Here is a 17,166-nt window from a genome sequence, read left to right as displayed (position 1 = left end):
AGAGAGAGAGAGACCGCAGTGACAGGTGTTGTGCTTACCCCCACCACCACACCCCACTCCTTAGTGGCGGCAGGGTTGCCTAGTGGTTTGAGCGTTGGACTAGTAACCAAAAGGTTGCAAGCTCGAATCCCCGAGCTGACAAGGTAAAAATCTGCCGTTCTGCCCCTGAACAAGGCAGTAAACTCACTGTTCCTAGTTACATTTTTAAAAACCCAGGGGAGCAGAGCTGAGGGCCTGACTTGGACACACTATGTCTGGGGTGACCACAGATGGAGAGAGGGCCTGTGTGGGATGGCAAACACTAACCCCTAAGATGAGGCCTAAAGGGCTGGCTGGACCTGCTAGGAGCTTCAACCTCTTAAGCTGTGCTTACAACCTGCTTTTGTATTTAAATTCTATTTGAGATAAGTGCTGTATAATGCTTAACATAAGCTTATCATACTTACGTTATCCTCTGGTCCAAATTTACCTACACTTACACACATCTTACGCAACTTTTTTCACCATGAAACCTCAACCTCATACCATCCATGTGTGACCCAAAACCTACTGTTGTGTTCAGCATGAGAAAATCATTGGTCACTGTTTTTTTTTAATGAAAGATTTAACACACCAAATCAAAGTCCATGCCTCAGAACCATGTCTATCCCCTGTTTGGCTCACATTACAAATACTATAACCCCCCAAAATGTCAAAAGTATACGATGGAATCGTTTTTGAAATAAAAGATCCAAGAAATGTTCCATACACACAAAAAATATTTTTCTCTCTCAAATGTTGTGCACAATTTTGTTTACACCGCTGTTAGAGAGTATTTCCCCTTTGACAATATAATCCATCCACCTGACAGGTGTGGCATATCAAGAAGCTGATTAAACAGCATGATCATTACACAGGTGCACCTTGTGCTGGGGACAATAAAAGGCCACTCTAAAAATGTGCAGTTGTGTCACACAACACAATGCCACAGATGTCTCAAGTTTTGAGGGGGCGTGCAATTGGCATGCTGACTGCAGGAATGTCCAACAGTGCTGTTGCCAGATAATTTGGCAGTACATCCAACTGGCCTCACTACTGCAGACAACGTGAAACCACGCCAGCCCAGGACCTCCACATCCGATTTTCCGCCTGTTGGATCGTCTGAGAAGGGGGATCTGGGGTGCTGAGGAGTATTTCTGTCTGTGGGAAGAAAATCATTCTGATTGGCTGGGCCTGGCTCCCCTGTGGGTGGGCCTATGCCCTCAAAGGCCCACTCATGGCTGCTCACCTGAACAGTCATGTGAAATCCATAGATTAGGGCCTAATTTATTTATTTAAATTGACTGATTTCCTTCTATGAACTGAAAATCTTTGAAATTGTTGAATATTATGATTATATTTTTGTTCAGTATAGAATCGGGCTGTCATCGTGTGACGGTCAATCAACTAGTTTCCATAACGACCAGGCATCTCTAGCGGAGAAGGGAGGAATCTGGGCAAGACACCGCTGGCATCACATCAGATGAATGCAACATGGTACACACACCTGCCTAGAAGGCCAGCATCCCGGAGTCGCCTCTTCACTGTTAACGTCGAGACTGGCGTTTTGCGGCTACTATTTAATAATGAAGCTGCCAGTTGAGGACTTGTGAGGCGTCTGTTTCTCTAACTAGACACTCTAATGTACTTGTCCTCTTGCTCAGATGTGCACCGGGGCCTCCCATTCCTCTTTCCATTCTGGTTAGGGCCAGTTTGCGCTGTTCTATGAAGGGAGTAGTACACAGCGTTGTACGAGAACTTCAGTCTAAAGAAGGCCAGTTTTATTGTTTCTTTAATCAGAACAACAGTTTTCAGCTGTGCTAACATAATTGCAAAATGGTTTTCTAATAATCAATTAGCCTTTTAAAATTACAAACTTGAATTAGGTAACACAACGTGCCATTGGAACACAGGAGTGATGGTTGCTGATAATGGGCCTCTGTACGCCCATGTAGATATTCCATACAAAAATTGCCATTTCCAGCTACAATAGTCATTTAAAACATTAGCAATGTCTACACTGTATTTCTGATCAATTTGATGTTATTTTATTGGACAAAAAATGTGCTTTTCTTTCAAAAACAAGGACATTTCTAAGTGACCCCAAACTTTTGAACGGTAGTGTACGTTTTACAGACACAGTGTGTTTTACATGAGTTATGTTGTTGTTATTAGTTTTTATTATTCCCAACTTTCAGCTCCATTCAACCCCTCCCATCTATCTCTTAACACCATCCATATTGGATTATTACTCTTAGTAATCACAGCCCTCCATCCACATAATACAGGCATCTGACTTTGTCTGTCTGCCTGTGTATGGGGAAGCCACTGGGGTGTCTGTGTGTTTGTCCCGCTGGTAAATATCGACACACGCACGCACGCACACATACTGCAAAGCACAGTGTGATCTCATGGTGGGTTTAATGGGATTCCACAGCAGATTTGTATAAATCTTTGTGTGTGTGTGTGTGTGTGTACATGTGTTTGTGGACCTAGCTCTATGTTGTATAACACACACAGCAACTAGCTCTCACAGTCTCACGTCGGAATTAGACGTTCATCCATGTTTCTCAAAGATCAAATTTCGAAGTTGTTACAAATGTCAAATTTCTACATGTTTAGGGTTAAGTTTAGGCATTAACTCCACTATTTTAAGGTTGAGGTTAAGTTTAGGCATTAACTCCACATTTTTAAGGTTAGGGTTAAGTTTAGGTATTAACTCCACATTTTTAAGGTTAGGGTTAAGTTTACGTATTAACTCCACATTTTTAAGGTTAGGGTTAAGTTTACGTATTAACTCCACATTTTTAAGGTTAGGGTTAAGTTTACGTATTAACTCCACATTTTTAAGGTTAGGGTTAAGTTTACGTATTAACTCCACATTTTTAAGGTTAGGATTAAGTTTAGGTATTAACTCCGAAATCTTAAGGTTAGGCATTAACTTAAGGTAAGGGTTCAATTGTGGGATAGGCTTAAAACACAAATAAATAACTTTCAATTTGTTTTACCCCGTTTTCTCCCATATTTCGTGGTATCCAATTGGTAGATGCAGTCTTGTCTCGTCGCTGCAACTTCTGAACGGACTCAGGAGAGTCGAAGTTCGAGAGCCGTGCGTCCTCCGAAAACACAACCCAACCTAGCCGCGCTGCTTCTTGACACAATGCCCTCTTAACCCGGAAGCCAGCCGCACCAATGTGTCAGAGGAAACACTGTACACCTGGCAGTGTCAGCGTGCACTGTGCCCGGCCCGCCACAGGAGTCGCTAGTGCGCGATGGGACAAGGATATCCCTGCCGGTCAAACCCTCCCTTGACCCGGACGACGCTGGGCACATTGTGCGCCGCCCCATGGGTCTCCCGGTCGCGGCCCGGCTGCGACAGAGCCTGGACTCGAACCCAGAATCTCTAGTGGCACAGCCTTAGACCACTGCGCCACTCGGGAGGCCCTCAAAAACAACTGCTGGATTCAAACTTACAACCTTTGGAATCAGGTTACTATAAATCGAAAACCATACCTAGACTACCAACAGGGCCTTGGGGAAATACTGTAGTTAATACTGTAGTTAAGATAACAACTGATGTCGGATCAGTGCAGCCTCAGTGTCTCCATTCAGTTACGTCATCAAAATCCAGACATCTGTATTTGGAGCTCATTGTTGTGGTGTTGCATTAAGACACTTTATGTCAAGTAATAATCTCCACATGCATTGTTAGTCTCACCGGTTCTGAGCACAGAACGAATGACTTAATAACTCTTGGTAATCACAACCATCCATACACATAATAGAAGCATCTGTCTTTGTCTGTCTGTCTGTGTACGGGGAAACCACCGTCTGTCCCGCTGGTAAATATCGACACACACACGCACGCACACACACACACACACACATACTGCAAAACACAGTGTGATCTCATGGTGGGTTTAATGGGATTCCACAGCAGATTTGCATAAATCTTTGTGTGTGTGTGTGTGTGTGTGTGTGTGTGTGTGTGTGTGTGTGTGTGTGTGTGTGTGTGTGTGTGTGTGTGTGTGTGTGTGTGTGTGTGCGGGGGCCTGGCTCTACGTGGTATTACACACACAGATGGGGTTTGTATGAGTGAAAAATGAAATCACCAGTTTGAGATAAAAAAAACTTTACTGCCTGGATAATGTTGCTTCACCCCGAGAGATGATGACTTATCATCTGAAAACAGTCACTCCGTCTCACACACACGCACTCACACACACACACAAACCCATAGCCTGACACATATAAGAGGACGTATGTGATTTGTGGACAGTGGCACATACAGTAAGTGCATACACACTCACAGACAAGTAGAGATATTCTAAACCCACTGAAATGAGACCAACACACACACACACTCACACACACACACACACACACACACACACATATACAGGGCGAATGCGTAGGGGCAGACAAACAGCATGATAAATCAGCAGTCCATAACTCAGTGTGAGGCTAGAGGAGTAACCCGTCTGCCCCAGCCAACAGCGCACACACACTCACACAATACCATGATAACGTTACCACAAACCAACCCTCATCACATTGGGACAATGTGGTGAGAGCAGCCCAGTGTGCATTTGTAAGGGCGGGGGGGATAATCACACACACACACACATATGCTGAGGCAGACAGCCCTGGAGCCTTGTGTACGTCACACACGTACACGTACACGCGCACACACAGAGACAGGGTTAAAACAAAAAAGGGGCTGACTTCTCCCACTGAACCACATTGCAAATTAATATGGAAAATGGTAGGAAAAATACAATTCCAAGGTTTATGGCAATAACTAGGGCCTCTGCCTGAGTATACTAGAGAACACTGAGACATGGGCCTGGAACTGTGGTATGATTAGATGGGGAGAGAGAGAGAGACAGAGAGAGAGAGAGAGAGAGAGAGAGAGAGAGAGAGAGAGAGAGAGAGAGAGAGAGAGAGAGATCATTTGGTGCCTGAGGAATGCTGGACTAGTGAAAGGACAGCCAGTAACCACAGGAGCAATGACCCTGACCAACAGTACTGTATCCATCACAGGAGGCTGCTGAGAGGAGGACGGCTCATAATAACGGCCGGAATGACGAGGATATAATGGCATCTAACACCTGGAAACCATGTGTTTTATGTATTTGATACCATTCCGCTCCAGGCATTACCACGAGCCCATCCTCCCCAATTAAGGTACCACCAACCTCCTGTGGCATCCACATAGGCTGACCCACTGGGGAGCCAGGTCCAGCCAATCAGAATTCATTTTTTTCCCCCACAAAAGGGCTTTTTACAGACAGAAATACTCTTCCTCCCCCCCTTTGACGATCCCGCAGGTGAAGAAGCCGGATGTGGAGGTCCTGGGCTGGCGTGATTACACGTGGTCTGCGGTTGTGAGGCCGGTTGGATGTACTGCTAAATTCTCTAAAACCACGTTGGAGCCGGCTTTGGTAGAGAAATTAACATTTCATTCTCTGGCAACATCTATGGTGGACATTCCTGCAGTCAGCATGCCAATTGCATGCTCCCTCAAAACTTGAAGCATCTTGAAGCATCTGTGGCATTGTGTGGATGTGTGGGAAAACTGCCCATTTTATAGTGGCCTTTTATTGTCCCAGCACAAGGTACACCTGTGTAATGATCACGCTGTTTAATCAGCTTCTTGATATGCCACACCTGCCATGTGGATGGAATATCTTGGCAAAGGAGAAATACTCACTAACAGCTATGTAAACATATTTCTACCAAATAATGTAGAGAAATAAGCTTCTTGTGCGTTTGGAAAATTTCTGGGATCTTTTATTTCAGCCCAAGAAACATGGGACAGCACGTTAAAAGTTGTGTTTATATTTTTGATCAGTGTACATATTCAGAGTACCTCTAAAAAAGTCACACTTTAGGACTTAGGAGAGCGTGTCTCCAACCCTTGGCTCACCAACCGACCATAGTCATGTGGTCCTTAATTGAACAAACAGTCAAAAGCAGAGCAGGCCAGCCACAACCCAGCCACATAGGGTCAAGGCTAGAGTAATGGTGGGAAAAACAGAGTCTGGAATCCAAGCCTCCCGACTTCCGACACACCATCCCAACCTCACCGACTCCAAACCCAGCCAGGAGGTCGGCATTCCTGACCGCAGAGGGCAACCTCCTGCGTCAGTCACACCTCGGGAAATACTGACGTTCCCACTCCTCAGGGAGAGGTTCCTAGAGAGCGGGAGACTTCGTAAAAGGTTCGTAGGGAGTTCGTAGAGAGGTCATAGACTGGTTGAGAGGGGACAGGCTGATTATAAGAGATTATAAGAGTCTCCCTGTAGGATGCTAGGATCGTTTCCATGCCACAAGATCACCAAAGAATTGACTCGGAGCCTGGAGCCTGGAGCCTCACAGGACAGAGAGGGAGAGTAGGACAGAGGCAGAGAGAAAGAAAGAAAGAAAGAAAGAAAGAAAGAAAGAAAGAAAGAAAGAAAGAGCGATATGATGAACTCTCACCTCCAGTCTGGTACGGTCCACATCTCTGGGTAGCTTCACCCTCACCCTGTGAGTCACAGCCAGCACCTCATAGGGGTACACCTGGAACACACACACACACACACACACACACACACACACACACACACACACACACACACACACACACACACACACACACGGTCAGCCATTTAACACTACAGTCATCCTGGGTAGAGTGCTAATGTACTCTACCAAGATGAAGCCAAAAGACATCTAACTACAGTATATTTGCCAAATACATCAAACTAATATGATGTGAAACACCGGCAACAATTGACGGAACCTTACCTTGTACTCTGGAGGCGAGCAAAAGGGAGGGAAGGAGGGAGGAAAAGAGGGAGAGAGAGAATAATATGTCAGATGAATGACTGTGTTAGTATTTCAGAGGCCAATTACGAACACTACCATAATAGAACAGGCAAATAAATGACAGCACAAAGAGAATCACAGAATTGTGCAAATGAAGGTGATTCTTTGTGTAACTTCTATTTGTGATTCTTTGTGTAACTTGTTCTAACTCAGCACGTCAAAGGCTTTAAAAAAGCCTGGTACCAACTTCCTCCCACTGACACGCGCACACACACACCTTGAAACAAAGTTTTTCCGAGCATGGCACTGTGTGTGCTGCCTGTCTTTGGCTGAGGAATAGCAAGAGCACGCTGAGGCAGACAACTCTGGAGCGACTGCGTACATCACACACACACACACACACACACACACACACACACACACACACACACACACACACACACACACACACACACACACACACACACACACACACACACACACACACACACACACACACACTGATGTAACTCATATGGTGAAGGCATGTGGCTTTAGCACCCTTGAGCGAAAACTCGTCCACCTGAACCGCTTCCCATTAAAAGTGCAGCTGCAACATTATTACATCGTAGATCTGCTAATAGATCCTATCAGACCCGCCCTTTTCCAATATGGCAGCAATGAACTAGCAGATCTAGTATTTGCGATCTAGGTCCTACCTCTCATTCCTCCCCAGCTGTGGGAGTCCTGCTGGTCTGGCTCATCCTCAGCGTGGTCGGCAACCTCCTATGGAGGACACACACACGCGCGCGCACACGCACACGCGCACACACACACACACACACACACACACACACACACACACACACACACACACACACACACACAGACACACAGACACACACACACACACACACACACACACACACACACACACACACACACACACACACAGACAGACACACAGACACACAGACACACACACACAGTGGGTTAAGACTAAAAACAGACCAGGTCAACACACCTAAATGGATCCAGACATATTTGACCGTTTCCAGACCATACTGTACATTGTCATACATAATATATGTACTGTACAGTTACAAAGAGAAGCCTAGTCGTTCTCTCCTTTCCTATTCTCATTGGTTTGAGGATAAATTGCACACAAATGATACACAAGATGTCCCTTTTTGAAGGCAGCTTACAATCCAAGAGAGGCTACCCCCACACTCTCACAAGTGCAATCTGACTGCAGAGTCTAACCTGGTTGGAGAAAGGTTACCATGCATTGAGGGAGTTGAGGGGGAACTGGGTTAGCTACTGTAGCTGAGTGCATCCTTTCTGGTTTGGTTCCGGCTTCAGTCTCAGTCTAACTGGATCTCTGGGGTGTAAACATGTGATGGATTTCTCAGTGTGGGAGCGAGAGAGAGAGAGAGAGAAAGAGAAAGAGAAAGAGAGAGAGAGCGAGAAAGAGAGGAAGATAGAAAGAGAGAGGTAGAGCGAGAGAGAACGAGAAAGAGAAAGAGAGAGAGAGAGAGAGAAAAAAAAAGAGAAAGAGAGAGAAAAAGAGAGAGAGAGAGAGAGAGAGTGAGAGAGAGAGAGAGAGAGAGAAAGAGAAAAAGAGAGAAAGAGAGAGAGAGAGAGAGAGAGAGAGAGAAAAAGAGAGAAAGAGAGAGAGAGACAAACAGACATTCAGAATAACAACTGCTCCATTCCCAGCTCAGTAAATAAACGCAACCTCTCTCCATAGCCATACATCGTCTCGCTGTCTCAACTGCCACAGGAACTGTAACGGCCAATCAGGTTGCAGAATTCATGTCTACAGTGTAGCACGCTACTGGGGCCTGATACAGTCCACATTTCACATTTCCTCCTGAAAGTCGGCCTTTCAGCTATTTCACCCCTCTTGTCTAGCCGACCACCATCCATCAACAAACAAATATAAGCAGCAATAACACATTATTAAGGTTAGACTAAATACACTTTTCTGCTGCAGTCCAGTATCTGAGGAAGGAGTGGTTACGAGTGATAGGCCTACATGGAATCTGATAGGAAAGCTGTAAAACATGATTTCCCAGTCTAAAAGAGCTCTGTGAAAGTTAGAAAAACAACCAACCTTCCTGCGTTGATAAGTCAAGGGCTGTGTGTCAATACACTGAAATGGCTTCCTTTCCTTGTCTCCTTCCCTTGAGTACGGTTGATAACGCAAAAGACTGGATAGGTTTACATCTATTGCTTTCCCCTATCATAAGGCTGCTAGATACATTTACATTTAAGTCATTTAGCAGACGCTCTTATCCAGAGCGACTTACAAATTGGTGCATTCACCTTATGACATCCAGTGGAACAGTAGTGCATCTAAATCTTTTAAGGGGGGGGGGGGGGTGAGAGGGATTACTTTATCCTATCCTAGGTATTCCTTAAAGAGGTGGGGTTTCAGGTGTCTCCGGAAGGTGGTGATTGACTCTGCTGTCCTGGCGTCGTGAGGGAGTTTGTTCCACCATTGGGGGGCCAGAGCAGCGAACAGTTTTGACTGGGCTGAGCGGGAACTGTACTTCCTCAGTGGTAGGGAGGCGAGCAGGCCAGAGGTGGGGGAGGAGAAGACACAAGGAAAGGAAGCAAGTTCAACTATTGATACGCAGCAGAATATAGCCTTTTTTTGACATGAACTTCACTGTCTATTGGCCATAACTCACTCCCACCCGCTCGGTGACAGAAAAGGCGATGAATATTTACTAAACACTACCACCTGGTGGTTAAATCAATCACTTCGCCCAGCTGGCACCTCCTCCGCACAGCAATCAGTGCGGCACCTTATTTAATGAGCGGCGAGCTGAGAGAGGCCCGACAGACCAATCACCGATCGGTCTTTAATGGAGCTCTAATCTTTAGCGCGCTTGGCTAAGCCCGTTGGTATGGCGACAGGCACACCTCATTTCCATTTACGAGCGAGTTTTCCAGTACCTCACGGAACTCTGAGCTCTCTGTAAGACGGCCAATTCCGAATCAGACGCCTGCCCAGGATAGAACTGACTGTCCCCCTGCCAAGGGCTCCCCCCTCTCCACCCCTTGTCTCCTCCAGAATCAGAGAGGCCAAAACTACATCCCCTCCACTCCCTTGTTGGCACTTAGTTGAAGTGGAGCATCGCATTGTGTCATTGGGGACCATATGTGAGGCCACCTGGTGCAAGTGTGTGTGTGTGTGTGTTAGGATGCCTTTCCTCTGAGGGAGAGAGAGACAGTGTACATGACTTGTTGCGATCATGGCCCGCGAGACGCGAAATGAGCCAACGGCAGTCAGATGTGAACCTGTTTAACCGGTGTCACACATGCTGAACTATCTCCAGCGGTACAGGACAATGGACCCCGTGCGTATTTGTATAACATTTAACTTCATACTACACAACCAAGTAAGAGGTTGTCGCTGGATGATTCTGTATAGTCTCTGGTACTTTCTCATCGCAGCCTCTGTTCATTATGGTGTGTGTGTGTGTGTGTATGAGAACTCACCTTGTATATGCCATTTTTTCCATATCCTGGCAGGGAAGCAGACTTGCTGTAGGGGAAGCCTGTAAGGAACGAAACAATATCTAAGTCATCATAAGGGCTCTTCGGGCTATTTTTCTTTCAATCTGATGTCAATTCAGTGAGTCCTCAACCTTCATTGGTTGAGTCCATGTCAGTCAAGTCAGCGTTGAACAGTGATTGGCTACTCATTGGTGGAGGCCATGCCAGTCAAGTAAAGATTGACCACTGATTGGCTACTCACTGGGCAGGGAGGCGTCAGTGGGCAGGCTGCAGGTGGACTTCCTGGGGTCCAGCAGGTCCTCTGGGAGAGGTTGGCCGTCTATCTCACTCTTCAAGATCATCCAACTGGTCCTTGTCTATACAGAGAAATAGACCGCTTTTGTAGTGAATAACAATACAGTCTCAACAGCCAATTATTGTAGTGAATACAGTCTCAACAGCCAATTATTACAGGATATCCAAGGGCGGATTGATGTGTAGGTGAGTGGGACAGACAGACAGACACCTCCTCACCTTGACGTCGTCCCCTTCTGGCCAGGATGTTCTAGAGGCTGTAAAACAGTCATACAGTACGTAACGAACCACACTCCTGATGTTACGGTATATAACATAACACGTGACATCCCAGTTTCTGTACCACACATCTACAGTGGCAAGAAAAAGTATGTGAACCCTTTGGAATTACCTGGAGATCTGCATACATTGGTCATCAAATTTGATCTGATCTTCATCTAAGTCATCACAGTAGACAAGATAAGATTAAGAATTGTTGACTTGCATAAAGCTGGAAAGGGTTCCAAAAGTCCACGGTAAGACAAATTGAGAAAAGAGAAAGTTCAGCACTGTTGCTACTCTCCCTAGGAGTGGCCATCCTGCAAAGATGACTGCAAGAGACAGTGCAGAACGCTCAATGAGGTTAAGAAGAATCCTAGAGTGTTAGCTAAAGACTTACAGAAATCTCTGGAACATGCTAACATCTCTGTTGACGAGTCTACGATTCGTAAAACACTAAACAAGATTGGTGTTCATGGGAGGACACCACAGAAGAAGCCACGGCTGTCCTAACAAAAACATTGCTGCACGTCTGCAGTTTGCAAAAGAGCACCTGGATGTTCTACAGCGCTACTGGCAAAATATTCTGTGGACAGATGAAACAGTTGAGTTGTTTGGAAGGAACACACAACACTATGTGTGGAGAAAAAAAAGGCACAGCACATAAACATCGAAAACTCATCCAACCTGTTAAGTATGGTGGAGGGAGCATCATGGTTTGGGACTGCTTTGCTGCCTCAGGGCCTGGACAGATTACTATCATTGACAGAAAAATGAATTTCCAAGTTCACCAAGACATTTTTCAGGAGAATGTTAGGCTAGCTGTCCCTCAATTGAAGCTCAAAGGAAATTGCGTGATGCAACAGGAAAACGAACCAAATCAACAACAGAATGGCTTCAACAGAAGAAAGTACGCCTTCTGGAGTGGCCCAGTCAGAGTCCTAACCTCAACCCGATTGAGATGTTGTGGCATGACCTCGAGAGAGCAGGTCACACCAGACACTCCAAGAATATTGCGAAACTGAAACAGTTGGTGGTCAAAAATTCCTCCTGACCATTGTGCAGATCTGATCCACAACTACAGAAAACGTTTGGTTGAGGTTATTGCTGCCAAAGTAGGGTCAACCAGTTATTAAATCCAAGGGTTCACATACTTTTCCAACCTGCACTGTGAATCTTTACACAGTGTGTGTTCAATAAAGACACGCAAACGTATAATTGTTTACGTGTGATTCATTTAAGCAGACTGTGTTTGTCTATTGTTGTGACCTAGATGAAGAGCAGATCAAATTGTATGGCCAATTCATGCCGAAATCCAGGTATTTCCAAAGGGTTCACATACTTTTTCTTGCCACTGTACATCTATTTACCAGCTACAGTACAGTATGCTGCACAGACTGCATCCTATAATAAATCAACTGGACTCTGTGACATCATCATCACGAGACAAGCCCGTCGAGGATCTCCAAATGGGGCCGTGCAACACCTACTGCTTTAAAACAACAGTGACACAGTCAACAGCAACAACCCTAGTGACGGTACCGTTGTGTAACTAACTATCACAGTGTATAGTTTGTATTTGAATGTTGCTATATAGTATGCTCAGCGCCCAGTTTATAATTTAGAAAGCAGGCCTATTTACTCGGAAGAGTTAGTGAAATGGTGTATTTTCTGGTGCGTTCTATTGACCATAAGCATATGTCTGTTAGAATATACACAATCTAAACTGAAGACTGTTAACTCATAAATTGTGAGAAATATGCTGTGATGAAGTTGTCATATTTCATATGTATTGTAGATTGTATCGGCCTGTAGAATAATCCTCCGTCGTATGACACAGAAGATAAGGCATTATACAGCACATGCATTCATTTATTTCGACGGCATTTTGGTCCTCCCTTTGAAATACATTCGCACGCATACAAGAAAGGAGAAAGACCCGGAAAAAAACACAACATTTAAAACGTGACAAATACACAAAGGGTTATAAGTGGAACAAAAAAGGTGACCAAGACACCATCAGCACCACAACACCAAGTGATTCATACCCTCGACCAATTCCAATGGACACACAACAACGTGATCAGGAACAACGTGATCAGGTCACATGTACTACTAGGACCAATGAGCTACTGAGATGAATATGGGCAGGCATGGACGGGATGAGCAGACACTAACACAATCAGGGAGGTGTGAGAAATAAAAAGTGATCATTAAAAGGTGCAATACAGCCACTTGTGTTTTCCATGTGGGACCTTTGACTCAGGCAACAATGATTTTGCAGTGTACTTTACGGACACATTCTCCACAAAATAATTCTACAGTACAGTCGTGGCCAAAAGATTTGAGAATGACACAAATATTAATTTTCACAAAGTCTGCTGCCTCAGTTTGTATGATGGCAATTTGCATATACTCTAGAATGTTATGAAGAGTGAGCAGAAGAATTGCAGTTAACCTGTTAGTCCTATAGGGGCAGTATTTCATTTTTGGATAAAAAGACGTGCCCGTTTTAAGCGCAATATTTTGTCACGAAAAGATGCTCGAATATGCTTGGAATTGATAGCTTTGGAAAGAAGACAGTCTTACGTTTCCAGAAATGCAAAGATTTTCACTGTGAGTCCCTTAGAACAAATGTTTCGGGCAAAACCAAGATGTATGACCGACCAGGAAATGCACAGGATTTCTGAGGCTACGTTTTCCATGATCGCCTTATATGGCTGTGAATGCGACAGGAATCAACGGACTCTTTCTCTTGTTTCCCCAAGGTCTCTGCAGCATTGTGATGTATTTGTAGGCATATCATTGGAAGATTGACCATAAGAGACTACATTTACCAGGTGTCCCGCTAGGTGGCTGCGTGGCAATTGGTGCGCAAAAGTCAGGTCCCGGTATTTTTCCATTCAAATCTCAGAACAAACCAGGCTACAAGGACGGTGCTTTCAACGGAGAGAAATATGACAAACCACCTTCAGGATTGATTCAAACAACATTTTCCATGTTTCAGTCAATATTATGGAGTTAATTCGGAAAAAAGTTCGACATGTAGGTGACTGAATTTTCGGTTAGTTTCGGTAGCCATATGCATAGTAACAAAAGGGAACGATGTGTCCTACACAAGAATCTTTCAGGAAAAACTGGACATCTGCTATGTAACTGAGAGTCTCCTCATTGAAACATCTGAAGTTCTTCAAAGGTAAATTATTTTATTTGATTCCTTGGCTGGTTTTTGTGAATATGTTGCGTGCTAAATGCTAATGCTAACGCTAAGCTAGCTATCACCACTCTTACACAAATTAGTGATTTTCTCTGGTTCTAAAGCATATTTTGAAAATCTGAGACGACAGGATTGTTAAGAAAAGGATAAGCTTGAGAACAGGCATATTTATTTCGTTTCATTTGCGATTTTTAAAAATCGCTAATGTTGCGTTATGCTAATGAGCTTGAGGCTGTAGTAACGATACCGCATGCGGGATGGGGCGGACTAAGAGGTTAATTGCAAAGTCCCTCTTCGCCTTGCAAATGAACTGAATACCCCAAAAAACATTTCCACTGCATTTCAGCCCTGCCACAAAAGGACCAGCTGACATCATGTCAGTGATTCTCTCGTTAACACAGGTGTGAGTGTTGACGAGGACAAGGCTGGAGATCACTCTGTCATGCTGATTGAGTTCGAATCACAGACTGGACGCTTCAAAAGGAGGGTGGTGCTTAGAATCATTGTTCTTCGGCCTGTCAACCATGTTAACCTGCAAGGAAACACGTGCCGTCATCATTGCTTTGCACAAAAAGGGCTTCACAGGCAAGGATATTGATGCCAGTAAGATTGCACCTAAATCACCCATTTATCGGATCATCAAGAACTTCAAGGAGAGCGGTTCAATTGTTGTGAAGAAGGCTTCAAGGCGCCCAAGAAAGTCCAGCAAGCGCCAGGACCGTCTCCTAAAGTTGGTTCAGCTGCGGGATCAGGGCACCACCAGTACAGAGCTTGCTCAGGAAAGGCAGCAGGCAGGTGTGAGTGCATCTGCACGCACAGTGAGGCAAAGACTTTTGGAGGATGGCCTGGTGTCATGAAGGGCAGCAAAGAAGCCACTTCTCTCCAGGAAAAACATCAGGGACAGACTGATATTCTGCAAAAGGTAGAGGGATTGGACTGCTGAGGACTGGGGTAAAGTCATTTTCTCTGATGAATCCCCTTTCCGATTGTTCGGGGCATCTGGAAAAAGCTTGTCCGGAGAAGACAAGGTGAGCACTACCATCAGTCTTGTGTCATGCCAACAGTAAAGCATCCTTAAACCATTCATGTGTGGGGTTGCTTCTCAGCCAAGGGAGTGGGCTCACTCACAATTTTGCCTAAGAACACAGCCATGAATAAAGAATGGTACCAACACATCCTCCGAGAGCAACTTCTCCCAACCATCCAGGAACAGTTTGGTGACGAACAATGCCTTCTCCAGCATGATGGAGCACATTGCCATAAGGCAAAAGTGATAACTAAGTGGCTCGGGGAACAAAACATTGATATTTTGGTACATGGCCAGGAAACTCCCCAGACCTTAATCCCATTGAGAACTTGTGGTCAATCCTCAAGAGGCGGGTGGACAAACAAAAACCCACAAATTCTGACAAACTCCAAGCATTGATTATGCAAGAATGGGCTGCCATCAGTCAGGATGTGGCCCAGAAGTTAATTGACAGCATGCCAGGGCGGATTGCAGAGGTCTTGAAAAAGAAGGGTCAACACTGCAAATATTGACTCTTTGCATCAACTTCATGTAATTGTCAATAAAAGCATTTGACACTTGAATGAGCCATTGACACATGAAATGCTTGTCATTAGACTTCAGTGTTCCATAGTAACATCTGACAAAAATATCTAAAGACACTGAAGCAGCAAACTTGGTGGAAATTAATATTTGTGTCATTCTCAAAACCGTATGTGGCTACAAAGAACACTGGGGGACAAAAAGGTTCATAACCTTGGGTGTGTTATGGAAAGTCACTATTTCAGATGCCTAGGTGACACATCTGAGATAAGACCCGTTTGACTGTAAAACCTCCACCCTCTGCAGTTGCAGTAACAAGGCACCCAAAGGTAAATGGGGACTCTGTCGTACTCTGTTGCCTGAGTTGCCGACGCCTTTCCAATAGAAAAAGACGGGAGATGGGTCAAAGTCGCTTGAAAACAATGGGCCACGGCGAGAAGGACGTGAGTAGGAGGAAGTTGCCCTATAGCCACTGATCTTAGGTCGGTTCGATGCTTTCCCCCGCCTAATGGTAAGAGTTAGGATCGCGGACAGGAAAGCTGATCCTATGGCTGTGCCTACGGGCAACTTCTACCCGGAGCGTATGGGACAGACGACACGCAACACATCGTGCAGAGACCAGACCAGGAAGTTACACCAGGAAGTAAAGGAGAAGAGATGACTGTACCATGCTGCTTGTAGATAGGGGGTTTTCTATAGATATTATCTATCTTGACCTTAGTCTCTGAAGATGAGAGGAGGAGAGGCAGAAAGAAATGAAAAAAGCCCAGGATGAGAGAGAGAGAGAGAGAGAGAGAGAGAGAGAGAGAGAAAAGCATGAGTTAGCAGTTATTGAGGGATGGAATAGTCTGAGAAGCAGCAGTAGAATATGGGGCAGCATTCTTTATGGTTGATTCAATGCAAAACATATTATATTTTTATTAGAACTGGCAAGACAGGGTATTATCGCCAATAAATCATCACTTGCTGTCACTGTTCATGCAACACACACAAAAACATGTCATTTTGATCCAGTCCTATTGTAATGTGAAGCAGACACTCGGTTGGGCATCCCCAGAACAATGGTAATTGTTGATCGATGTTGTATCCAACAATACATTTATTCAAGTTTTCCAAAAGTCATCGGTAATAGAAACCATCATATATTTCTCCCTTACTACAACACATCATTCATTACTGCTTATAGACCAAATAAACAAATAAGCATATCAAATAACAAATAAAAGGGCAAATTACTAAATTCAACTAATTCAATTAAACAATTGTGCGATTTTTTTTTACACAATAATTGACACAGTATGCCTGTCCTAAGCTGATCCAATCCGTTTAACGTTCACAGGACCCAAACACCATTGTGTTAGCTCGCAACAATACATTAACTGCACTCTGCTCATGAAATACAACATGTGTGGGTCCCTTTCTGCCCTGTTTCAGCCACTGCCAGCGCCAGGGAGTAATACACATCCATACGATGGTTACAAAACACATCAAGTAGATCATCACTTTGCTT

At 44.7% G+C, this 17,166-nt stretch overlaps 1 protein-coding gene across 7 annotated transcripts in view; it reads right to left on the bottom strand.

Moving 5' to 3' along the window:
* The window catches only part of LOC115138200 (actin-binding LIM protein 2-like), a 106,898-nt gene that overhangs the window by 1,336 nt on the left and 88,396 nt on the right, over positions 1-17,166 (bottom strand). The window contains exons 15-21 of one of the 7 annotated variants that reach the window (XM_029674794.2): positions 16,324-16,380; positions 10,852-10,889; positions 10,580-10,694; positions 10,321-10,379; positions 7,530-7,596; positions 6,811-6,818; positions 6,502-6,582 (exon numbers count right to left, since the gene is read on the bottom strand). In XM_029674794.2, coding sequence (XP_029530654.2) covers positions 6,502-6,582; positions 6,811-6,818; positions 7,530-7,596; positions 10,321-10,379; positions 10,580-10,694; positions 10,852-10,889; positions 16,324-16,380 — 425 coding nt within the window. Of the gene's footprint in view, positions 1-6,501; positions 6,583-6,810; positions 6,819-7,290; positions 7,597-10,320; positions 10,380-10,579; positions 10,695-10,851; positions 10,890-16,323; positions 16,381-17,166 lie in introns of those variants that run through there. The other 6 variants (XM_029674795.2, XM_029674796.2, XM_065025549.1 and 3 more) reach the window with 6 other exon arrangements.

The sequence above is a fragment of the Oncorhynchus nerka genome, linkage group LG12 (assembly GCF_034236695.1).
Source record: "Oncorhynchus nerka isolate Pitt River linkage group LG12, Oner_Uvic_2.0, whole genome shotgun sequence".
Taxonomy (NCBI): Eukaryota; Metazoa; Chordata; class Actinopteri; order Salmoniformes; family Salmonidae; genus Oncorhynchus; species Oncorhynchus nerka.
This window is presented reverse-complemented; position numbering and strand designations above follow the sequence as displayed.